Source organism: Natrix helvetica (genome assembly GCF_964273705.1).
Source record: "Natrix helvetica genome assembly, chromosome: 4".
NCBI lineage: Eukaryota > Metazoa > Chordata > Lepidosauria > Squamata > Natricidae > Natrix > Natrix helvetica.
Window position 1 is genome coordinate 129216060 of NC_138550.1, and position 26420 is coordinate 129242479.

The window sequence follows — 26420 nt, forward strand, 5'->3', positions numbered from 1 at the left end:
GTTTGTGGTTCGTGATGAGTTTGAAATCACAGCTGCAGAGGTATTCGTGGAACCTTTTAATGCCGGAGACTACAGCCAGAGCCTCACAGTCCAGTTGCCTGTAGTTCCACTCGGCAGCAGACAAGTTTTGCGAGTAATAGGCGATGAGCGCCTCAGTTCCATTGGGCATGCAATGGCTGAGGATGGCTCTGATGCCAAATGGGGGAGCTTCACACGTTAGAACAAGTGGCAGGGTCTGGCTGTATTGGACCAAAAACATGTCTGCTGAGAGCAGTCTCTTTACCAAGATTCGCTAGTAATAGGCAAATATGGCTGCCTCGGCTTTTCCCCAGGACCACCTTGCATTCTTTGCGAGAAGCTGATGTTTCAGCAACTGTGGCTTTCTGTTTGAGAAAGATGCTGTAGAAGTTAAGGAGCTGGAGGAATGCCTGTTGCTCGGTCCCATTGTGAGGTGTAGGGGCGTCCTGGATTGCATTAATTTTTTTGTTGGTTGGGTGAATCCCAGAGCCGTTGATGAGGAACCCTAGAAATTTAACCCTCAGGACGTTAATTTGGCATTTTTCTTTTTTAATACGGAGGCCTATATCTCTGATTCTGGCCAGTACAGATCTCAATCTTTTGAATAATTGTGCCCTATTTGCAGCCGATACCAAGATGTCACCAAAATAGGGGACGACTCCTGGAATCCCCTGCAAAAGCTGTTCCATGACGCTTTGGAACAGTCCAAGGGCGATACTAACGCCGAATTGCAGGCGGTTGCATTTGAATGTACCCCTGTGCGTCACAATGGTTTGGGCCTCCACTGTGGCGTCATCTACAGGCAACTTTCGGTATGCCTGCGCCATGTCCAATTTTGCAAAAACTTTTCCTGGGCGTAATGAATGTAGTAAATGCTGTACAATGGGTACAGGATAAGGGCTTTGTTGTAAAGTTTTATTTATTGTGCACTTGTAGTCTGCACAGATGTGGACAGATTCATCAGATTTGACCGGTGTCACTATAGGGGTCTCCCAGCAGGCATGATCTAGCAGCTCTAGGATTCCCTGGCCTATTAATTTGTCCAGTTCCAAATCAATTTTAGGGCGGAGAGCGGAAGGTACTCTTCTGGGTTTTAGCCTGATGGGAGCTACATTGGAGTCAAAGTTAAACGATATTGGAGTCCCCACATACTTACCTAGATCAGTGTCGAAGATGTCCTCAAACTCCTTAAGGAATTCCTCAGTGCTTTCGTCTCGCATGGCATTGATTCCGGTCACTTCTAGACCCAGGGCTTCAAACCAGTGAAGCCCCAAGAGGCTCTGCAGGTCTCCGTTGACTACTGTCACTGGTAGCTGGCCACAGAAAGTCTTGAATTGCACCTGGAAGGTGCCCTGGCCCACGATGGGGACTTGGTACCCCTGGTAGTCGCGAAGGCGGATGTCAGGAACTCGGAGATGCTGCTTCTTGAGGCTAGGGATAGCCTGCTTGAGTACTGCCCAAGGCATTATGGTCAGAGATGACCCAGTGTCAATCTCCATTTCCCATGGAGAGTCCTCGATGAGGACTGTGACCTTCAGCTTCTTTGGCCACTTTGTGCGGACATGGCCTATAGAGGTGTGGTAGGGGAGTCTGGTGTCGCCTTCCGTTTGCCATGGTGGCAGCTGCCTTGCCCCTTGGTTGGGCCTCTGCTGGCGGTTAGGTTGGCTTCTGGGCATTTGTGGCGGGGTGATCTCTTCTGCATACCTTGGCGATGTGCCCCTTTCGATCACAGCATTGGCAGATTGTGTCACAGAAGCGGCAATGCAATCTGAGATGGTCTCCTCCACAGCCGGCGCAAGGCAGGAAATGCGGTTTGAATTTTCGCACTGGTTTGGTGCAGTCACTGTGCATGCGGTAGCTGTCATCTTTGCTCTCTGAGCTTTCAGGCTCTATAGCTTTGCAATGCACTCCTGCGCTCTTCCGCGTGCTTTTAGGACTGTTTTGGCACTGCAGGATTTCTGTTGATTTAATGGCAGACTCAGTGGCCCTGGCTTCATCTAGGGCAATTTGAAGCCTCAGGTTAGATTTAGCTAATAGCCTTCTCTGCAGGCCAATGTCTCTCACATTGCATATGATGTGGTCAAGTATCAGTTCATCGAAATCTCTAAACTCACAGTACGCTGTGGCCTTTCTAAGTGCCGCAATGTATTCATTGATGGATTCGCCCTCTTTCTGGTTGCGAATGTTAACTCATGCCTTCTGACATGTTTAGATGTTCTGGGAGCATAGTGTGTCCTCAGCGTCTGTTGTAACACCAACCAAGTGACCGATTGGAGTGGCATTGGCTTGGATAAGTCTTTTGCAGTCTCTAACAGTTCCCGTCCACAATAGCTCAGGAACATGTTCTTCTTTCGGCCTTCAGAAAGGCCCATGAGGTCGCTGGCTTCGAGGAAGCAGTTGAATCTCAGCATGTAGGATTCCCAGTGCTCGGTGACTGGGTTGTATGGAGTCGGTGGGGTGTGAATGGCCATCTTGTGTCTCTGAGGGCGTTTGAATTAGCCGCTCAAAGATGGCTGCTTGAAGCCGCGCTGAGCTCCGGGCTGGATTCACTTGCTGGATTGTTGTCCTCTTTTTTGTATGCCTAGTTGCCTTCCAATCCCACCTTCGTCATCAGTGTTAGATTGGGTAAAGGAAAGGCACACTCAGGCTTAGGCAGCAACAGCTCTTTATTGTAACAGAACAACTATGTATAATCCAGCGAAGGTTCAGTCTGACAGCTGCCCTTTTATAGGGAGCTGTCTGACCCTTTGACCAGGTTGAATCTCTGTTCCCGCCGGAACAGAGGACCTTGGTGGAAAACATTGTAACTGATTCTGGTATATAACAAAACACAACCCTGATGTGGCCCTCAATGAAATCGAGTGTGACATCCCTGAATTAGAATACCTCTGAAAAAGCTAGACAAACCAAGTTAATATGCTTATTTGGCAATTTATGCCATGTGCTCCATATAGAAAAGTAATGGTAGTATTTGATGGGCAAGCAGAATCTCAGATACATCCATGGATATTGCATAAACCTGAAGATTAATAACTAGATATTTGCAACATGCCCTGTCCTACTATTATGTCCTAATTCATTATACATATTGTAAAAGTATGTACTGGGATCTAGAAAATATTTGTAGAACACAACTTGATGAATGTAGATGGTAGTGTAATCCTTCGTTTACTTACAGCATAACTTCTGTTCTGTTGGTTCATGCTGATTACAGAGACAGTGGTACAGAGGTCAATCTTCAAGCCATGCCCACTATCCTGGCAAGATGCAGCCTTGGGAGAAGGAATCAACATAATTTAGTACTGCACAAAAAAATTCAGTAAAATGGAATGCTGTTTTATTCAAAGTGCAGAACTAAGCATAGGAAGGAATACTGACTGTCCATCACAATTTTTGCAATATGGAATATAAAATGATATGTTGCCATGAGTGCCACAGTTGTCTAAGGGCAAAGGTAACATGATTCCAAATATGTGTGGTGGTTATTTAAACTTTACACTTTTTTCTAAACTTTAATGTGAAAACTTTATCAATGGATGTGTCAGATTAATTTAAGGAGGAGCTACCAGTACTAGAAGCTCAATGACCTATGAAATTAAGGTTTCCCAGGCTGAGACTAACAAGGATGTTTCATTATTGTTGATTGAAGTACTATAATATCAGGTGATCATTTTCAGACTAGTTATTTCACTACAAATTCACCTATACTGGTTCACTTTCAGGAACTTCTAAAATACACAAGCAGTAATTACTGGTAGGAGGAAAACATTTCCAACCTTCAAACATATCATTAGTATTGTACATGTAATCTTTCTGTGGTGAAATTCTTTGCCGCAAGGAATAAAAATGGTCATTTCCAAATATTGTGGAAGAACACATACCTATTTCAGCCAACCAAATAAATAATCTCTTCGTTAAATAAAGACTAACAGAAAGAAGATCAAAGTAATAGAAAGCCCACACCTAAACATTTACTAAGAAATCAGGGACAAGTTACACATATTCCTTTTTCAACATTGTGTAACCTATGTTGGTTTTCACACCCAGTAATTGTTGAGCAGTGTTAGGTAAGTAATCACAGGCAATTAAGTTAGATTGACCTGAACAGACCAACTTACCTGTGAAGATGCCAAACCTAGCCATTTTCAACTTCTGAAGATGGTAGTCACAGTTGCCATAGAACAGGACATTTGTTGTTTAGACCACAGTCACTAAACCCTGAAATTCAACACTGCTTCCTTTCTGTAACCTAACTCCATACATTACTCATTGCTGTAATAAGGCTACAAACTCTGAATCAGTGAAGATATTGCCTTATTCATTATAAGTTGCTACAGGAGTTTAACACATTTGGAGCTCTGAATTTTTGGGATGGTTCCTGCAGATTAACTTTTTATTCCTGCTAGAATTAGTTGGATCTTTTTGCTTTATACCTTCTGGAGCTGTGTGACTGGTTCACTTCGGACCCACCTGAAACTTTCTGAAGGTGTTTCATTAGCAGTCAATCTGTTAATTGATTAATTCTTTTCTTCTCATTTCCACTTTTGCCACAACAGAGGAACAAAGGCGAATGGAACCGGGTATGCCTTGGAAATTGTTACATAAACAGACAGAGCCATTGTTGATATCATTTAGTAAGGTGACCAACCGTCCTCCTTTAGGGAGGACAGTCCTTCTTTTGTAATTTCCGTCCTCCCTCGAAAAGTGTCCTCCTACATGTCCTCCTTTTTGATATTTGAAGGCTAATCTGTTGCACGTTATGTGACGTATTTTATTAAACAGTTTTTAATGGTGTTTTTTTTTACTTCATCGCAAGTATATTGAACAGATATTGAATCTTGTGTTGAATTTTTATCTAAAGAAATGCTAGACATTAAAATAGACGACAATTGTCTCTTTGAAGAAATTAGAACACTGAATGTATATTTAAATTCTGAAAAATTAATACAATGGGAAAATCAACATGTTGAAATTGATAAAAGATGGGTGGATATTTTCAGCCATTTCAAAAATGAACATATTCCATGTGAACATTTATTTATACCTGTTCAATTTACGTTGTGCTGCCCTGGAACTAATGCAGCAGTTGAAAGAGTTTTTTTCAATTGGCAATGATTTTTCGACAAGTGAGAAATCGAGATTGAATGTTGATACTCTAGCTGCAGCACTTGCTGTAAAATTCAATATGAAGGATATTTCTTGTTCAGATATTTCCAATATATTGTTAGAAGATAATACATTGACAAAAAATATTAATTCAATGGAAAAGTACTCATTTAAATAATAATTAACAGGCATGTAAGTATAATTACAATATAAAATGTTGCAAATGTTTTTATTATGCATATATCATATTTTAGTGTATTATTGTTGCAATGAATACAATATTTCTTTTATTTACGATATATTTTTTCCAATTTATTTGTCTTCCTTTTCATTGTAAAAAAGTTGGTCAACTTAGCATTTTGGACAATAGAATGTGTTTTGTCCTCCTTTTCATTGTAAAAAAGTTGGTCACCTTACATTTAGGCCAGGGGTGTCCAAACTTGGGATCTTTAAGACTTGTGGACTTCAACTCCCAGAATTCCCCAGCCAGCATCTGGCTGGGGAATTCTGGGAGTTGAAGTCCACAAGTCTTAAAGTTCCCAAGTTTGGACACCCCTGATTTAGGCCAATGTGGCCTAAACTGTGCTCTTTATAAGGTAGATGTGAAACTTCAAAGCTTCCAAGGAAAGCCTTGCAAGTTTGATGATAAACTATGTTTTGAGATTGCCTATGAACACATGTCAGCTAATATTCATAGTCCTATAATATGTAGATTGTAGCTAAGAAAGTTTAGAGTTTTCTGTGAATGTGGTTCTCTCTCTCTCTCTCTCTCTCTCTCTCTCTCTCTCTCTCTCTCTCTCTCTCTCTCTCTCTCTCTCTCTCTCTCTCTCTCTCTTCCCCCCCCCCCCCTCTCTGTGATATCCTTCTAAAGGGAAACCGTTTTTTATGGATAATTTTGTGCAGGGCAGAAAAAAAGTGGGAGGCAGAATTGAACAATCTGCTGCTGTGTTATTCTTTCTTTCTAATAATATTGTAATTTTAGACAATAGTATGAGCACTGAGTGTAATGCAGGTAGATTCACTTATAAGTAGGCCTGCAGTTATGAAATTGTTTTTGTGGCCTCAATTTGAAGAGGTATTTAGGAGAAAGGTTTCTAGATAATCAGGCTCAGTGGAACAAACTTTTTGATTTGCAACCTCCTTGCTTCTGTCTTAGTAAGACAATTGAGAAAGATATGTATTTACCTGCAATTAAACCCAGCTGAATGGCTGAGGGCCAACTTTTATGAGGGAGGGAAGTGAACAAATAATCAAGCTAAGCAAGTTACAGCTGAAGAAGAACATTTGCCCTGAATTTTCCTAAGTACTTCTTATGCAAATGCATTTTTACTATGATATGAGAGCTTTTGTTGTATTGTTCTCATGCTTAACTCAATGGATCTTTGCTCATAGGATTTCCCCCTTTACATGGGGAAGGATGGAGTTGTATCTGTCAAATGTTAGGAAATAGAATGTAACAGGTATTATAAGAAGTTTGGTTTTGAGTTTAGGATGAATTTAGGCTGTTGTGGAATATACTATAGAATTCTTAATTCTTAATTAACTTCATATTCTTTGCTTCCCACTTGAAAATATGTGTGATTACTTGCGATTTTGTTTTTCTTTTATATTATCCACAAACTGCCAATCTCCTGCCATCCAAAATTTCAGAGATTTCATGGAATTTCATTTGAAGACATGTAGAAGACTGGGATGAGAGTCCTGAAAAAGGAGAACAACTGGTGTGGGATAGAACCCTAAGGGGAAAGACATTACTGTACATCAAGCAGACAAATGGAAGCCTGTATTACATAGTCATGAATTCTGTCATTTCGGTTTGTTGAATAAAATGCAGCTGTCTCCATTTTCTATCAATAATGACTGGCTCTACTACTTTTTTACAGTTCATGTGTGTAAACTGGCTATTACATTTCATGGTTTAAAATGATGTTTTCTAATAAAATCATACACTTTTACATGAAAACTATAACAAATTAAAAGAACCATTGTTAAATAGGATGAACGGATGAGACAGGGCTCAGGCTTCAGTGACAGCAAACAGCTCCTTAATCCATAACTATGTACAGATCCAGCGCTGGCCTGTGTTGACAACTAGCCCTTTTCATAGGGAGCTGTCAGATGGCTCAGCCAATCAGCTTTGAGTATTTTCCACCGGAATGGAGAATCTTGGTGGAATCTATTCCGGTCCCAATATGTAACAACCATAATAAGCTATTAGAGACAGTTTGATGTTGTGGTAAAGGTGCTGCTCTAGGAAGCAAAAGACTGAGTTGTAATCTCATTTTAGCATGAAACTGGCCAGGGTGACTTTGGATCAGTCATTCTATTTCAGCCCAGTCCATCTCTTAGATTATAGTTTTTGGTTTGATTTGTTTGGTGAAAGAAAACAGAAGGTGTGAATATTCATGACTTACAGAAAGGTAGCAGAAGCAAGTAATATTAAAAAAAAAACACCCTGTCTGTAACTGTCTCTATTTTGATTAAAAAAGAATAGCTGTGCCATACACACAAACACACACACACACACAAAAAACATAAATCAAGGACATCATTTTTCTAATAAAGAACAAATGGGAATTTGAATATATATTCTGTTTTATATATAAAGAAATGTATCCTGAGGTTCTAAATTTTCCTATCTATGAATTCTGAAACACCCTCATCTTCCCACTCTTCATTTCACCAAGCCAATTGGCTAAATTGATAGAGGGGAACTTTATGAGACAGGTGGACAAAAATACAGCTAAGCAGCATGAATCTGGGGCAACCACTGAGTTACATCATAAAGATTATATAGCTTGAACAATCACTCTATAAATATTAGTTTTATTAAGCAACTCTTTATACTTTGGTTTCAGTGCACAGGAAGAGTTGTAGTTGGTTCTCAATTTATTGTTTCCTTTTTTAAAATAGATTTGTTATTTTATTCAGAAAGTTTAAATGCAAATTTCCCAAAAATGTCCAAGCGCAAAAAAGACAAAATATTAAAAATATGTATTAGTTAGTTATTACCCCTTCCAAAGAAGCTCCATAGTTTATAGGCATCTCATCAACTTATAGCTAGCTTGGCCTGCCATTTATCTGCTACATGTAAAAACAAAGTAGTTAACAGGTAAATCAACAATGATTGAACAGGCTCCAAATCTTAACTAGATCCTGAGATCTGTTGATACAAAATCTTAACTAGATCCTGAGATCTGTTGATACAACCATGTCTTAGACCTGGGTGTCCCAATCTGTGAGGTATGGAGCAGTGGTGGGATTCAAAAAAATTTACTCCCGATTCTGTGGCCATGGTGTGGCGGGTGTGGCATGGCTTGGTGGGAGTTGCAGGGGAAGGAGACTATAAAATGTCCATTTCTACCCCAGAAGAAGGTTACTGCAAAATTCCCATTTCCTCCTGATCAGTTCGGACTCAGGAGGCAGAGAATAGATAGGGAGCCAGTCACAGGTGGTATTTACTTGTTATCAGAACTACTCAAAATGTCCATTACCAGTTCTCCAGAACTGGTCAGAACCTGCTGAATACCATCCCTGGTGTGGAGGTGCAGACAGAATCCAGGGGAGGGTTAAAGAACTCTTTAGCAATATGGTTATAATACATGCCTGTATTTCAAGAGTTTGTCCTATTGTTTGCATTGTTCATATGTGTGCATTTGGGTATTTAGAATTTTGCGGGAAATGTGTATATTAAAATGTCAAGGTGGTTCAGTGGCTAAGAAACTGAGCTTGTCGATCAGAAAGGTCGGCAGTTCAGCGGTTCAAATCCCTAGTACAGGTATCCTGCGTGAACAGTGGATTGGACTAGATGACCTCCAAAGTCCCTTCCAACTCTGTTACTGTTTTAAAAAATTACACGAAAGGGACATGTGATGGAAAAACTTTTAGGAACCCCTGTGTTAAACCCTTTCAAAAGGCAAACAGGACTGGACCAATCTAACTCCTGGCGATGTTAGGGGATGATGGTTCAATGGGCACATGTGACAGAAAACACTTTCATTTTGGGTCCCATCAGATGACCCTCCATAATATACAGGGCCCATAATAGGCTCTTTCTTTCAGACCTGATGCGACCTGATGGCATGGTTAGGTGTAGCCAGGGAGATCTAGCTCCTCAAATAATTCAGACCCATGCCATAAAAAGCCTTATAAATCAGGAGTGTCAAACTCATGGCCCGCGGGGCATATCCAGCCCTCAGGGTGCTTAAATCTGGCCTGCAGGGCCAGCCTGGAAATAGTAAAGGACCAGACTGCAGTGGTTCTGGGAACCAAAAAGGGGCATGGGGGAAGGGTGCACAGACCCCCATGCCCTATTTTCAGCTTGGAGGGCCTCCTGCAGCACTCTGCTGGTCAAAATGGCATGGGGAGTGCACATGCCCCCTCCTCACACCCCATTTTGGCCAGCAGAGTGCTGCAGATTCCAGAACCTACAAGAGACAGAAAACGAAGACCTTAAGGATATTATGAGTACAATTTTAGCAAAATATATCAAGAGAGATTTTAAAAAGTTGTGGTGGGACATGGATCTGGTATATAGGATTAATTCAACATATGCTAGAAGTCATAATGTTCCAAGGGAGGTGCATGTTAGATTTCTCAGGAGGACCACAAGGGATGAGGTGCTTGGGGCCCAAAGGGAGAGACCACTGAAATATAAAGATGAAGAAATTAACATTCTTAAACAGATTCTGAAAAAGATAAGAGAGAGAAGGAGGAAGTATTCCTCCTTATCAAAGAAATTATACAGTAAAGGAATTTGGTTTAGATGGTTATTGCCAGAGGGAAGGTGGATCTTCTGGGAGGGAAATAGGATTAGAATTAATGCAATTAATGAAGCTGAAGTCTTCATTAAAAAGCATTTCCCCCTCCTAGAGGATGAACACAGTGAAGGTAGTGAAAAGGATAGCAAAGTACAAGACAAGAAGGAAGAGGGGGGGCTGTGACTTCCTCGGGGGACAGGGAGGAAGGAGCAATATCGAAAAGACTCAGGTCACAAAAATAAAAGTATTTGAAATAATAGTAATTGTTGATATTCTAGAAAATGACAAAAGAAAAATGATTGAACATATGGTTGACAATATAGAATAAGATTCTGTTTTCTGCTTATCTTTTATCTTTTGTTTTTAAGACTGTAAAAACTGTGAGATTTGGATGGATTTCTATCACTAGTATGGGAGCTGCCAAATTTTCTATGTATCCCCTTACCTTTTCCCATAAATGTTTAAAAACCAATAATTTCTTTTTTTTAAAAAGAAGGAAGGAATTAATTCTGATTTTCCCTGCCAGCTTCCAAAAGGAAACTCAATGGGTTCCATTGATGCCCTCTTATCTATACAAGGGAAAAGCTGGAGACAGTTTTCAGAAAGTTTCCAAATTTCTCCTTCTATGGATAAAAGGGTATCAGTGGAGGATCTTCTTATTCTATGCTACAAATCTTCATTTTCTTGTTCCTTATTTATTTAATTGATTTGTTAAATTTATTCAGCTGCCCATCTTACTCATGTGACTTCACTGGCATAGAAAAATATAACGAAGTTGAAAAGAGCTGCAGATGGACCAATGCAAATAAATATCTCCCAAATCCAAATTGCATGTTGTGCGGAAGAGCATACCCTCATGCTGATTGGTTCTGACTTCCTGCTGAGAGACAGGGGGACATAAGGCAGATTCAAGTGGAAAATGTTAAAATTTGTGGGAAGAACACTGATTCAACCATCCTTGAACGACAGGCACTAGACATGTTTTCTCATGTGCAGGGCTGGAGAAGTTTGTTGCAGCCTTCAGGAAGACTTTCCAAAGGATAGATGTCACAACAGAAAAGAATCATCCAATAAAATGATATTCCTCTGTGAAATATCAAAAACTGATATTCCCACAAAATGCCTTCCTGCATGAGATTACATCAGAACATAAGCCCCAAAGGGTCTCATGGCCCAGGACTCAGACTCAGATAAATCTGCCTCTGCTGAACCAAGTGGAATGTCAACTCAGCAGAATATCACCAGGAGTCATCTAAGGTTGATTAAGTACAAGGTACCATGAGACTAGTTAGAGAAGACTTAATTCTCATTTCATAAGCTGCTTGTTCTTCACTTAAAGATGAATGTTGGCATTGGCTAAAAGAATGGTTAATTCTAGGTATTTGAATTGAGTTTGTTCTCACTCCACCCTCTGAGGGAGGAGAATTCATTCATTTAAAATCATATTTCATCAGAGTAAAATTGAACTTCCAAGCAAGCTGTTTGAAAGAGGTAATGATTGTGTATGCAGGTGAAATTCATCTCCTTTTTTTCAATACCTGTGGGTCCCTTCAGTTTTTAATCAATTATGCTCTGATTGTTCATAAATTTACAACTTTTCTTTTAATGTTTTGATACTGACCTCAATAGGATATTGTTATTGCAGAAAAGTGGCATAGTGAGGGGTTGTTACTGTATAAATTACTGTTTCATTCTGAAGGAAATTCAGTTGAATTACCTATTTTCATCACCTGCTCAAAATGACTTGCGGGGTGGGATGAAGAGTCTTAGAATCATTTTGCAAAAAGCTGAATATTATTACAAGACTTGGTGGTCATTCTGAGGTAGCTTTTCAGATATCTGTAGAATCTGAAATATTACTGCTATACTATTTCATCTACGAACAAAGCCAAGAAGAAAGGCTAATAGTGATACCAGCTATCAGAGTGTGCATGGAATAGTGTTATGCTATGGCTTCTATCTGTCTTGTTCTGCTAGAAGTTCTTTCAGCAGGTTAGCTCACAGAAAACAAAGACAGGAAATATTTATTTATTATTAATATTTTTTGGAAAAAATATATTTACTATTCTGAATAATGAATTTATTACTCATTCGGTCAGTAAATCAGAGAGTTTCCTTATTAATAGATTGCGAAAGATTGATAGATTGCGAGGCAAGATATTTCTTCATCCTGTTCTGCATTACTGTATAATGGTATAAGGAAATCCTTAAATGAAGCATTTCTTACTGAACAGTTAAGGGAGTGGGTGCCTTTTTCCACACTTATTTCCACACTGCTTTGGCATCTGTCCTGGCTGAATCCGTTGCTACGTTAGAGTAGCACAATGTTTTATATGCTCTGGGAGACTGGTTTGCTGGGCAACATCCCTGATATTTTAACTGCAGAAGAATTACAAGATTCGTATTTTGGAATTTATGCTGATGAAACTCTTGAAACTAACTAGTCAACTGAAGATCAATGTCCTCAGACACAAACCTATGTTAATGTTTGTTTCTATTAATTGAAGCTAACTTGCGTACTGAAGATTAGTGTCCTCAGACAGAACTACCATCCCTGTTTTAATCGTATTCTGCCTTGATTGTACTAAGATTTGATCTGTTTTATCATCTCAGCCCAATCTTCTCCATTAAGATATTTGAAAGTGTCATTACAATGTAGTCAGTGCTATTCTGATATTCTGCTGTTATCCGAAAGCTCAATATTGCAAATAGTAATTAAAGTATTAAAGAATGTTTGTATGATTTTTTTTTCAGGAAGAAAACGTTTTTGGACTTTTATTCATATATTATGAGTTAAACATGACTGCAGAAAATATTTACTATACCCCTGGAAAAGAATATTTCATCTGGCCAACTTACATTTGGAAAGAATGTGCAGGCTTTATGGTATATCCCATAACAGTGTTAGTGATATTTATAACATTATATTATCCAATTATATTTGCATTTTCCTGCTTCTATACCACTAATCTAATATATTATGTGTTGGCAAAAATTGGTAATTTGCCAGAAGATGACAATAGCAAACAATGGGATATACCAAAGAAAATTTACGCATTGATATCAGACTTGTTTGGAAAGATATTGCACGGTAAGTAGGATGTTCTTCATTAATTCTTTAAGGCAGAGGTAAGGAATTTATTTTCAGTTATAGACATAATTCTTGGGGCCAACCCTTAACTGCAGTCATTTGCATCTTGAAACCTCATCAGAATGTAGTAGGAAATAAAGGGGAAACTGAGGCTGCATACTGCCAATTTATATAGAATTCACTTTTGAAAAAATGCTTCTACAATTTGTCAACAAACTCCCTTAATCTTTGAGGTTGCAGAACTGAATCCAGGAGCTGCCTTAACCTCGTTTTTAAAGAATTTTATTGATTTTTAAAATTTATGGGAAAAGGGTAGGTGGATATACAAAAAAATTTTGGCAACTCTATCGTGCTAGAGGTAAAAATCTCCAATTCTCACAACTTTTACAGAAAGGAAAAAACAATAGATATAAGATAAGCAGAAACAGCATCTTATTATATATTTCAACCATGTGTTCAATCATCCCTTTTGCCACTTTCTAATATATCAACAATTACAATGATATTCCAGATATATTTATTTTTGTGACCTGAGTCTTTCCAATATTGTTTCCTCCCCACTGTCCCCAGGCAGACCTGCAGCCCCTCCCTCCTTCATGTCTTGTGTATTGTTGCCTTTTTCACTACCTCTTATATTTTCGTCCTCTAGGAGGGCACTATGTTTTTTAATGAAGGCCTCTGCCTCCACAACTGTGTTAATTCTAATTCTGTTTCCCTCCCAGAAGATCAACATTCCTTCTGGCAATAACCATCTAAACCAAATTCCTTTATTATATAATTTCTTTAATAAGGAGGAATATTTCCTTCTTCTTATCTCTTATTTTTTTCAGAATTTACTTAAGAATGGCAATTTATTTATCTTTATATTTTAGTGATCCCCCCCTTTGAGCCCCTAGAATCTCATCCCTCGTGGTCTTCCTAAGAAATTTAACATGTACTTCCCTTGGAACATTATGTGTTCTGGCATATGCTGAATTAATCCTGTAAACCAGATCCATATCCCACCACAACTGTTCTTTATCTCTTTTAACATATTCTGCTAAAATTGTACTCATGATATCCTTAAATCTTCATCTTCTCTCTCCGGTAGGTTCTGGAATCTGAGAAAGGACATTCTTTCAAGTTCTATCTTTGCCATAAAATTTTCCAATTCTATATTCCCCTTCTGGACTGCCTTGACCTCCTCCCCCCACCCAACCGCACCCTCCTCCAGCACACCAATTCTCTGTTTAATTTCTGTTATTTGTTGCTGTACACTTTTGAGCTCTTCTCCAAAATCTGCCACCTCCTTTTTCAACTCACTTTGTCCCTGCATAAGAGCCTGGAACATTTGAGTAACAGATAAATCTTTTGAACTCTCTCCAGTCCTTTCTTCTTGTGAAAATGATGAAATTTTTGTCAGTTGAGTCATTGGGCTGGATGTAGAAGAAGTAGGTGCCGAGGCTGCTTTGCCTGAAGGTGGTTTTCTGGGCCCCATTGTCTGAGTTCAGAGATGAGTATAAATCTTTTGCAAAAAAAATGGCGTCTGTGAAGCGCGCAGCCGAGCGAGTCCGAGAAGACAGGCAAATCCAAAAGTGAAAGTTAATCCTCAATTCCAATCCAAGAAGTCACACACACAAAAAAAAATCAAATAATCCAAATCCAGAAAGACCACATAACAGGAGAAGCTCCAGGAGTCCTTCAGGTGGGGTAATATAAAGCCAGACTTTCTTCAAAGGTAGTTTCAAAAGGCAGACTTCATTTATAAGTGCGAAGAAGAAGACAGAAGCAGGCCATCTTAGCTCTCCCTTTCACAGGGAACCAGGAGCAGAACATCAAAAATTTCCATAAAGTTTTCAAAACAACTCAGCAATCACCTCTTGCAATTGTGATATAAATATTTTCACATAGTTAGTTCAAGTGACTAATTCAACTTTTTGCTCTCTCTCCATTCCAAGATTGAGAGATAGTCCAAATGCCGCTTTGCCTGAGAGGGGTAGGGAAAAAAAAGAAACCCCCCTCCAATCTTCCAACTTCAAACAGATTGAAGCCACAACTTACAAAAAGCTGCTGCGCATTGATTAAAAGCGATTAAGGAGATTGGAGCGAACTTCTCACCTCCAGCACTTCAGCCGCTGCATGGAATTAGTTATTTCCTTCCCGAATCCATTCAGCAAAGGTGCTGCTATACACTCCCTACACTCCCCAGCTCCTGAGGCGAAACTGGAACCCCTCCCCCATGGCTGCCGCCTATCCGGGGGTTCTAGCAAGCTGCCCTATGGCAGGTGGTCCTTCCAAGACCGCCTGTGCTCCTAAGAGGAGCCCACCGGAGAAGCGAACAGCAGACCAACGTCCGTCGCCTTCGGAAGCCGGAAGCGATCTCCCCTTAACCAAAATAATTGCGGGTATGACACACAATATCAAGTTTGCTTATGGTCACTCAAACACACACACAAATACTCACAGCCCAGGTCATTAGCCATGCTCCAATTATTTTTAACTGAACACTGAGTTACAACTGGTTCTTTGGAATTTGTGAAGACCTGAAGAATTTAAAGTAAGTGAAAAACTTTACTGGTTTTGCAATGTACATTTTCACTTTTTCACATGCATGCAGACACTTATCCATATTTGTCACATCCTTCTCAGCTAGGCTGCCAAGTATTAGTCGGAAGGATGGAAGCCATCAATTATAGATCTAAAGTTAACTCAAAATGCACAGTGTTCAGTTTGTTGATTCTTAGGACTTGCCGTGTTCATTTTCAAGTCTGATACAGCTGTTGATGGGATTTTGGGAAGGGTTTTCCATGTGCTCAGGCTCAATTTCTTTAGTCTGGTTCTGGTGACACTTTTGCATTTGTTTCCTTAAAGACTTAGGTCTTCGTATATACTTCCTGGGGGTTTTCAAAAATAAACAGGTCAACCATTTGACTGATATGTTATAAGTTTCATGCTTTGGCCAGGGGGTTGGAGTAGAAGACCTCCAAGGTCTCTTCTAGCCCTATGATTCTATGATTCCATAATCTGGGAGACCTAATTTCTGACTTTTTGTCTACACTGCTTATGTGCCTGTTTTATCTTTAGTCTCATACATAGATTATTGTAGAATAATAATAAGATAAACCCTAACCATAAAATACCAGAAATATTTAGGTATAGTAGTATAGACTTTATTGTCATTCTACAAAATAAATACAATGAAATTGGTTTTAGCCTCACTGGTGCAAAATTATAGAAGAAATGAAAAAAGAAAGAAAAAGAAAAAAACTAGCGTGTGCGTGGAGTGATTGCGCTTGTATTCAAGAGTCTGACAGCCCAAGGATAGAAACTATTTTTAAACCTATACTTTGATGTCTTCTGCCCGATGGTAGAAGTGCAAAGAGACACTGACCAGGGTGTGAATCATCTCTGAGTATCTTCCTTACTCTCTGCTAAAGTAGAGAGACCTGGCGATGTCATCAAGTGGTGTCAGAGGGCAACCAATGGTTTCTTATGCCAAATTGATCACTCTCTCTAGTGCCTTCCTGTCCGCAGCTTTTAAGCCAGCTATATATACATCTTCATATCATTATATTCCTAAAAAATCAGAATTATAAAAATAATAACCAGTATATAATCTTCTTAGGAAAGGTTAAAAAAAATCAGAGAGGAAATTGTTCAGCACACTGGAGGAGCAAGACCTTATATCTAGCAAAAACACTAGCAAATGTTTTCCCTGGTGGGACAGGGAATAGCGCCTGGGTCTCCCATGTGTAAGGGAGGCATTTGCCTCTCATCACTGGCCTAGCAACCCAAAAAAGCCCTGGCCTTCTCCCCAGTGCTCTATTTAGTGACTGCAACTTGGAAAGTAGTCATTGAGTGAAGAGGTCATATGGCTTCTCCTATTATAATCACAAGAAGACCTATAATATATTTTGTGCTAAGGTGTCAGTTGCTTAGAAGCACATTGGCTTTACATTTTACACTAAGACATAATTTGTTCTGGTTTTGGTCTGGCCATCCAACCTAGTAATCTGTAATTCTAGTCTTTTTGACAATTAAAATAATTGTAATTTTATTTCATATGCAAAGTACAATAACTAAACATCTGACAGTAAACAAATTAAATCAGGAATATTTCTGCTAATCCTTGCCTCTACGTGTACAATTTTTCCTGTGCCTTAATATTAAACTCCAAATGTGCTGTTTTAATTTAAACTTGTTTTTTTTTTTCAAAATTGCAGTTAAGCTGTTAAACTTTACCATTAACTATACCTTTGGATAAAGCTGGAAGAAGCCATCTAAAGCCCATACATTCTATATGTTTGTAAGAATTTTGGAAAGTATCAACACAATACCAAAATTGTCTTTTAAAAATGAGGTTTTTAAAATGGACAAAATCTTAAAAGGCATAAATATTTGTGGGAAAGGTTTGGTGTCATTAAGTAACATGAATCTAAATAACTAATAGGAAACTAGACAGGATGTGCTGGATCACAAAAGCAGTAACATTGATTTCTCAGAAGATTTTTTTTTTTTTTAGTATTCAATGTGATGGTTCCAAAAAGAACATTTAATTTAAAATATTTAGCTTGATAAGAAAAATATGCCATATTTTAATGTGATCTTCTATAGGAAACTCTTGTGACAAAAAAACTGAAGCCATTTCATTGTTGTCCCATTAACAGGTTATGAGATTTCTGGACTAGAAAATTTACCCCAAGGACCAGCACTTCTTGTCTATTATCATGGAACCTTTCCAATTGACTATCACTGTTTTGCAATGAGGCTGTATAGACTCACTGGGAGATTCTGCTACTCTGTGATAGACAACTTCATCTTGCGTTTACCAGGTTAAAAAAATTACTATGTTTAGGGGTTTTGGGGGGGGCTCGGAGTTAATATTTATTTATTTATTTATTTATTTATTTATTTATTTATTTCTTAGCGCTTATAGACCGCCCCCTCTCCCGAAAGGGACTAAATAAAATTGATTCACTAAAATTTTTCTTCTCCAAGGTCTTATTTGGAGTTATGTTATTATGGAAATACATGTATTCTGTTTTCTTTTAAAAGCAAGAACAGAGTGATTTCTTACGTCTGCTTTTGCAGGACTAAAACCATTCATTTCCATTCATCGCTGTGATTTGTCTACAAAAGAAAGGTGTATAAACGTTCTGAAACAAGGGCACTTAATTGGAATTGCACCAGGAGGATTACGAGAGCAAAACTATGGAAATAACCAGTATAAAGTAATATGGGGAAAACGTAAAGGATTTGCTCATCTAGCTATAGATGCCAAAGTGGTAAGCCATTTGTCTTCATGTTTTTTTCCTAGTGGTCTTTTAAAGTGTAATATGAATTTGCAAAAATTATCTATTCATTTTAAGCTATTTGCTAATGGACAGGGAGGTGCATACAACCACAAATCAGATTTGCCAGACCAGGAAAAGGAAAAATTTACTTTTTTCAGTTCACCTGATTCATTTCACTTTTTTTATTTTCATCAATTTATTATGCTAAACTATTTAAGACAATGAAAGTATAAATGCATACATAATACATTATGTAGTCATGCATACAAATAGTATAACTACAAAAGTAGTGAAAATAAAAGTAATAATTAAAATAGGAAGGAAGGGTTGTGTTTCCTTTTGCTCTAGTAAAAATTTGTCTATCCAACCGTAAGCAATCCATACAATGCATCAACTATTATAGGCAGCGCACAGGAAAACAAACCTTATGACTTATCCATCTATGCCAAATTTGATTGTAATAAAAAGTATGCTGCTCTCGCCACATCTCCTGGAAAAAAAGTGAAGAAAATAAAATGATATTTTATTATGTGTACATAATAATACTTGTACTATGTAATAATCTACTTGTATTATGTGTACAAGTAGATAATAATACAAGTTTACATAAAATTAGAAATAAAATCATTGCCCTATAAAACTTAAAAATTATGCTGCTCTTCTGAACTCCCCAGAAAAAAAAAATTAATTTAATTTAATATAAAATTTGGTGCAAAAATTTGGTGAAATCAGGCAGTTAACTTATGTTTTCTATGTTAATTCATTTTATCAAATCTCAAACCGGGTGAGGTGTGTGTGTGTGTGTTTGATTAGTGGACATATCTATATCTGCGTGGTTCACATTCAAAAAAGTTCCATCATTACTTTCCCTTACAAAAGTGACATTGGTGGCAGCTACTTAGAAAATGGCCATGAGAATGAATATGAAAACTGTTGAACTTAGCTTTTCAATTGATTGAAAATAAACCCATTCAGCAAATTTTAAACTTGAGATTACAAGGGTTTTCAATCCACAAATCATACATCTCATTTAAAGTACACATCTGTGCTCTAGTAATCAATTTTCAAAGTTTTGTTTTAAGAATGAAATGTAAACATGACACTTTTTCAAGAGGCAACTGGACTTTCTGGATTTTCTCTGAAGATGTTTTGCTTCTCATCCAAAAAGCTTCTTGGATGAGAAGCAAAATGTTTTCAAACATTTGGACAATCATGACCTGGAAGACAGAACCACTATAGATATGTAAATAGTACATTTTTTCCACATTGGGAGGTATAATTAATATGTTTTTCTTTTTAAATGTATGAAAGATTAAGTAATTCAGCAAATGGTAAACTTGAAGTGCTGAATGATTTTCAATCTTAAAGAAGCAACAATCAGTAAAACTCCACAATGATTAAAAAAAGAGAGGAAATAGAAGACCTTAAAGCAGTGGTTCTCAACCTTCCTAATGCCGCAACCCTTTAATCCAGTTCCTCATGTTGTGATGACCCCCAACTATAAAATTAATTTCGTTGCTACTATGTAACATCGGGAGCCACAAAACCTGGGTGGGTGTGGCCAACTCAACATCACTCCCACCCAGTCACATGCCATCCCCCCCGGACATGCCTACCAAGGTTTCATGGCTCAGTGTTTTCTGTGGGAATAGGGTCTCTCTCTCTTTTCTCCCCCTCCCTATCATTTCTGTTTTTCTCTATTTTTCCTGTCCCTTTTTCTTCTTCCTTCCTTCCTTTCTTTCTTTCCTTCCCTTTCCCTATTTCTTTTTCTTTCTTTCTCATTGAATACGATAGCAAATCCAAAATAAAGTTATTAATTGTAGGAAATTGCTTCTCTGCAATCGTTTCAATGCTTTTAAGTTGATAGAAGCTGGCAAGATGGTACTAACAGCAAAAGGATATCTATTTTGATTTCTTTTGAGTTTGACAATATAATATGTTATCCAAAATTATAAATAATCTTATTTTTAGATGCATTTTTTGCCATCTCTCTTATTTTTTTAAAAAAAAATCAGACTTGCTTCCAATATGTGTCTTCTGCAAACTGCAGTTTTCTTGGCAAGAGATCAAGCTTGCCATTGCTTTCGTCATAGATCTGAACATGTTAGTTTCTTTCTTTATTTTCTCTTCCTTTCTTTCTCCATGATTTGCTTCCCTCTCTTTTCCCTCTCTCTCATTCTCTCCCTTCAGCTCTTTCATTTATTTCTCCTCCCCCCTTCTCCCTCTAATTTGTTTCCCTCTATTTTACCTCTCTCCCATTCTCTCTTTCCAGCTCTCTTTCACTTCTCTCTCTCTCTCTTTCTCCCCTTTTCTCTTTCATCTCTTTCTTGCGCCTGCAAGCAAAATACTCTCCTGGGCCAGGATCACTGCAGCAGGGACAGCGACTCATTCCGCTGCCGCCACTGAGAAGTGAGTAGCTGGCTGCGCTGAGCATGAGACTCTACAGCACCAGAGTCAGGTCGGTCCCCTTTGTGTTGACTCAGGAAAGAGCCAGAACAACCATCTCTGGATATAAAGAGGAAGAGTTCCAGAGCCCTGCACAAGGAAAGCCCTGTGCAGCGCAGGAGAACTGGAGCTCTTCCCTCCCTGCACACAACCAGCTGCTGCTGCTGCTCCCCATTCCCTCCTTCCTGAGCCAACATGAAGGGACCACTGCTCGCACTGACCTGAGTCTGGCGCTGAAGAGTCTCCTGCGCAGCATGGCTGCCCTGCGCTGCTTACCCAGTTACTCCCTTCATTGCAAAGTGGCGACAGCAGGAAGAGAGTCATCCCCTCCGCCTTGATCCTGGCCCAGGTGGGTATTTTGCTTGCACGCACATGCACGCACGCAAGAGATGAGCACAAGAAAAGGGCTGGAGCTCTTCCTGACACTGAGTTGCCTGCGAAGGGCACAGAATTGCAAAAGCAGGGGAGAGGCTAAACCCATCACACACACACACATACACACCCCTCTCCTTATGCTTTGCGGGGAACCCGACCCACTTCTTCCCTTTGGGCCGGCTTCTCACCAGCCTCTCTGTGGGAGGCTCCTCAATGACCCCTGTGAAAAGGTTGTTCAACCCAAAAGGGGTCGTGACCCACAGGTTGAGGACCGCTGCCTTTAAGGCTTAATTTGCTTTATGATGTACATTTGGACAAACTCCAGATCTCGATTCCAGACAGAGTTTTGGCTGTCCAGATCTTACATCCAGTTACCTTTTCATCCATAATGCGCCTGCAATGCAAAAGAAAATGGAAATTTTAGTTCATCTTCAACTCATTGGAACATTTCTGCCTCTGAATTGGAAGGTTGTGGAAGGTTTCTACCTTCCCCCAAAAGTCTAAGTCAGTGGTGTCAAACTCAAGGCCTGGGAGTTGTGACTGGCCTGCTTAGATCTGGCCAGCAAAAGACTCACCATTGGTGCCTGTGTCAGCATTTGCTTGAGTATGCTAGATGCCAATAACTGATCTGAAGGAGTAAATTTATCTGTAAGAAATATGGACAAAGTTATAGGACAATGTAATAAACACTAAAAAAAAGAATCATAATATTTTCATTCAACTCTTGCCTTTGTCTTCCCTTGGCATATTAGTTAGTTATGTGAAAAATAGAACTGAAGTTTAATATTAGTTTAAAAATCAGGATATTTTGGATGCATGAGCATGAAATTTCAGCATTAAGAAAAGAGGTTCAGCATGTCAGTAGCTGAACTACATTTAGTACAATAACACATCGAACTACATTTAGTTCAACAATGCTCTGCTGAAAAGGGATGTTATAAAAATACAATGATCTTATACAATATATTGTTCATATTAGTTAAAATAACCTTTTAATTGATGTATTTTATGTCCAACCAATATATTTTATTCCTTTGATGTATTATAACTAAAAGAAACTCATTATTTGTTTTTTTATTTCTTCTAGCCAATCGTTCCTTTGTTTACACAAAATATTAGAGAAGGATATATGACATATGCAAACATAAGTAAGTAAAACTTTACGTATTCTTGAGAATGTTATTTATTTAAGACTATAAATTTGTACATCTGCATCTTTGCTTACCAAATGTGGGTTCTAAGTAAAGTAAAAATATAATTGGGGTAGATTAATTTGGGATTGTTCTTATTTTATTATTAGGAAAACTGCTTTAAGAAGTGGTACATATTAGTTTTCACCTAGAATGAGAAAAGACTGTATATGCTCTCTCTTCAGATATCTATCTATCTTCTTGTCTGTCTGTCTGTCTGTCTGTCTTTCTGTCTGTCTGTCTGTCTGTCTATCTATCTATCTATCTATCTATCTATCTATCTATCTCTAGATATATATTTGCAAAACCTCAGATAGACATACACATATACTGTATACAAATACACACATATGTACATACTCCAGAACTCCAGAGCTTTGGTGGAAAAACTGATTTAATACATTTCCCATAACTGACGTAATGTCATGGGATTAAAAGGCACAGGGATGACCTAGAAATTATGGATATTCAGCAAAGTTATCCATATTCTGTAAATAAATTGGTAATTATCCTGGAAAGACTGCCTGTTTTGTCTGTTTATCTGTCTACTATCTATCAGCCTTCTGTCAGGCTACTTATATTTATGTGTCTATTTATGTGTCAGAATTAGCTGGATTCTCCTAACTCTAATTTTTTCATAATTTTTAAACGAAGTTGTATTTTGCAAATTGTAAGGCTCCAAATATGGTGGCTTATTTTCTTGTTTCTGTGTACTGCAAAAGCTTTCCATTAGTTGATTCCACTCCTGGCATTAATTATTGCATTTAAATATAGGCTTCCAACAAAGTGCAGAGAAGAGCAACAAAGATGATTAGGGGACTGGAGACTAAAACATATGAAGAACTGTTGCAGGAACTGGGCATGTTTAGCTTAAGAGAAAGTAGGACTAGGGGATACATGATAGCAGTGTTCCAATATCTCAGGGGTTGCCACAAAGAAGAGAGAGTCAAACTATTCTCCAAGGAACCTGACGGTAGAACAAAAAGCAATGGGTGGAAACTAATCAAGGAGAGAAGCAACTTAGAACTGAGGAGAAATATCCTGACAGTTAGAACAATTGATCAGTGGAACAGCTTGCCTCCAGAAGTTGTGAATGCCCCAACACTGGAAGTCTTTAAGAAGATGTTGGATAGCCATCTGTCTGAAACGGTATAGGGTCTCCTGCCTAGGCAGTGGGTTGGACTAGAAGACCTCCAAGGTCCCTTCCAACTCTACTATTGTATTGTATTAAAGTCAAATATGAAACTCTTGGCAATCTACTAATATGCATTTCATATTTTCTAAAATTTGTACCCAGGACCAATGAGATGGTTATATGAGAGAAACCGATGGTTCATCTTTCCAATGTTTGGAATGTTTCCAGTTAAACTTATAACCCATATTGGAAAACCAATTCCATATGATCCAGATGTAACTCCTGAAAAATTAGCTGAACAGGTAAGTGTATTTCTAGTCTAAAGAGAAAATATCCATTCAAATTAAAACTTCATTCTTTATGAAATTATAAGTTCAATAATAACTATTTGCAAACAGTTATGGAAATACACTAAGTATATATGCAGAAATATTGTTGAATGTTTGGTACATAATTCATCCCTTACTGTTTAAACAGCGCTTATTCAAACTACACAATATAATTAACAGCATGTATAAATGAAAATATCCATCAAATATACTGTATATCCCACTAAAGCTTCACCTCTTCTTACCCAATAAGTTTATATTTTCAATTTACCCAATTATAGTTTCTTCAACAAACCACTGTTAGGAACAAATTAAATAAGAGGCATCAGCATGCATTCTGCTTTTTAATTATACTATTGGGTGTAGCAGACAGTCTAGCCTAGGTCAGAAGATGTAGAAGAAGGCTTGAACACCATCTCCGGCCATACGGCACAATTCCAACTCTTCTGCAAGGGCATTTCTAAGAAGGAGAAAGAGATGAAGGTTTGTGTTTTTACATGCAAAGGAGGAATTTTTTTTATAGACATTGCTGGAAATGTTCAACTCCGTTTACCATGGTCTTATTCTGGCCCACATGAATTTACTCTTGGTTACAGTATAGAAAAAGAGACAGATATTTGTACACCATATCTTTACAGATTTATAGGAAAATGTGATTTATCTGAATATGAATGGTATAACATGAGCAGGAAGAGAGAGAAAATCTTTGCCATAAGATAAAATCAAAGAGAACATTGGTTTTCAAATGTATGTTAAAGACTGTGATGAAGAGCAAGTTAGAATTTTATATATGTGTTTAAACATGTGGTGTGTTCTATTAAAGAGTCTGTATATTGTATATTTAGTTCCAGAATGTTCTCTCAACAGTTCCTGAACCATAAATCTAAATTAAATCTCTTTTTTTCCTTTTTTTTCTCCCATTCCATCCCACCTCATGCCACTCCACTGCTCCAACAGACTCAAAGGGCAATGGAAGATTTACGGGACAAACACCAAAAAATCCCAGGAAGCATATTGCATGCTCTTAGGCAACGCTTTGATGCACATGACAAAGATAAATAGTGATATAACATCAACAATATTGTGGATAATATACATATGTAGCTAATATATGTGTATGTGTAATGTATGCGTTCCATCAGGCACTTTTTAAAAACAAAATGTCAGGGCAAGATTGAGATGGGATGAAAACATTTATTTCTTCAATGTGTTTAAATCTCCAACACCAGATTAAATTACATACTAAGGTATCAAAAGCATTGAGTGATTTTCCCCCCAAACTCTTATGAATTATGTTTGAGAAATCCTGATGAACTGGAGGATGACTCGATAACACCAACTGTTGTTCTCATCTTCAAAAAGGAGAAAAAAGAAAACACAGCAAGTTATCGACCAGTTACTCTGATGTCAGTACTCTGAAAAATTTAAGAGTGCATACTGTTATCATAAAAGAACTTATCATTAAACATTTTGAAAACAATTGCTAGAAACCTGTCTTTCCTTATCTAATCTTTTTAGATAGCTTCCTTAGTAGACTGTAGGAATTTTGTGAAGTTAGTACGATATATCTTGCTTTCTCTACAAAGAAGTTGACAGAGTATTTTATTCTGTGCAGCAGGATATTAGTGTACAGGTTACATGATGATTGATTGAGTGCACTGCTGACTTGAAAATTATCCTCAAAGAGTGATCATCATTCATCAAATACAGAGCATCACACAATATTCAGTTGGGAATCCTGTACTCTTCAACAATTTAATTAATAACTTATATTAATTAAGGTGCTCAAGAAACAACTTGCAACTAAATACTAGTAAGACAAAGGAGGTGACGTCTCTCTGATCATGTGGCCAGCATGACTAAATGCCGAAGGCACATCAAACGCTGTTACCTTCTCACCAAAGGTGCTTCCTATTTTTCGACTTGCATTTTTATGTGCTTTCAAACTGCTAGGTTGGCAGAAGCTGGGACAAGTAACAGGAGCTCACTCTGTTATGTAGCACTAGGATTCAAACCACTGAACTGCCAACCTTTTTGATCGATAAACTCGGTGTTTTAGCCACTGAACCACCATATCCCATCAAGGTGGGTTAACTAGTGCTAAATGACAACTTCTCACTTGCCTTCTTACTGCCCCTACTGGAAAAGTCTATTGCTCAGAGGTGGTATTCAACAGGTTCTTACCAGTTCTGGAAAACCGATAGTGGAAATGTTGAGTAGGTCGGACAACCAGTAAATACCACCTCTGATTGGCTCCACCCCCATCTATTCTCTGCCTCCCAAGTCCCAGCTGATCGGGAGGAAATGGGGATTTTGCAGTAACTTTCCCCTGGAGTGGGGCAGGAATGGAGATTATACAGTATCCTTCCCCTGCCACGCCCACCATGCCATGCCCACCAAGCCATGCTACATCCACCAAGCCATGCTGACAGAAATAAATAAATAAATATAAATAAATGTATCCTGAGGTAAGCAACTCTTTATAGTTTGGTTTCAGTGTACAGGAAGAGTTGTAATTGGTTCTCAATTTATTGTTTCCTTTTTAAAAATAGATTTGTTATTTTATTCAGAAAGTTTAAATACAAATTCCCCAAAAATGTCCAAGTGCAAGAAAGTAAAATCGACAAAACATTAAAAATTAGTTACTCCCCCTTCCAAAGAAGGCCCATAGTTTATAGGCTTCTGCATCAATTTATAG

The 26420-nt window shown here is 38.3% G+C and overlaps 1 protein-coding gene across 1 annotated transcript; it reads left to right on the forward strand.

Moving 5' to 3' along the window:
• Nucleotides 1–12683: 12683 nt before the first annotated feature.
• Nucleotides 12684–25130, forward strand: LOC309390517 (DGAT1/2-independent enzyme synthesizing storage lipids-like; the record flags this gene model as incomplete). Its single annotated transcript, XM_081949913.1, has 6 exons — nucleotides 12684–12975; nucleotides 17622–17786; nucleotides 18046–18239; nucleotides 22156–22216; nucleotides 23556–23695; nucleotides 24680–25130. The coding sequence occupies 6 exons, from the start codon at nucleotides 12684–12686 to the stop codon at nucleotides 24782–24784; spliced, it is 957 nt and encodes a 318-aa protein (XP_081806039.1). The 3' UTR covers nucleotides 24785–25130.
• Between the last annotated feature and the right edge of the window lie 1290 nt (nucleotides 25131–26420).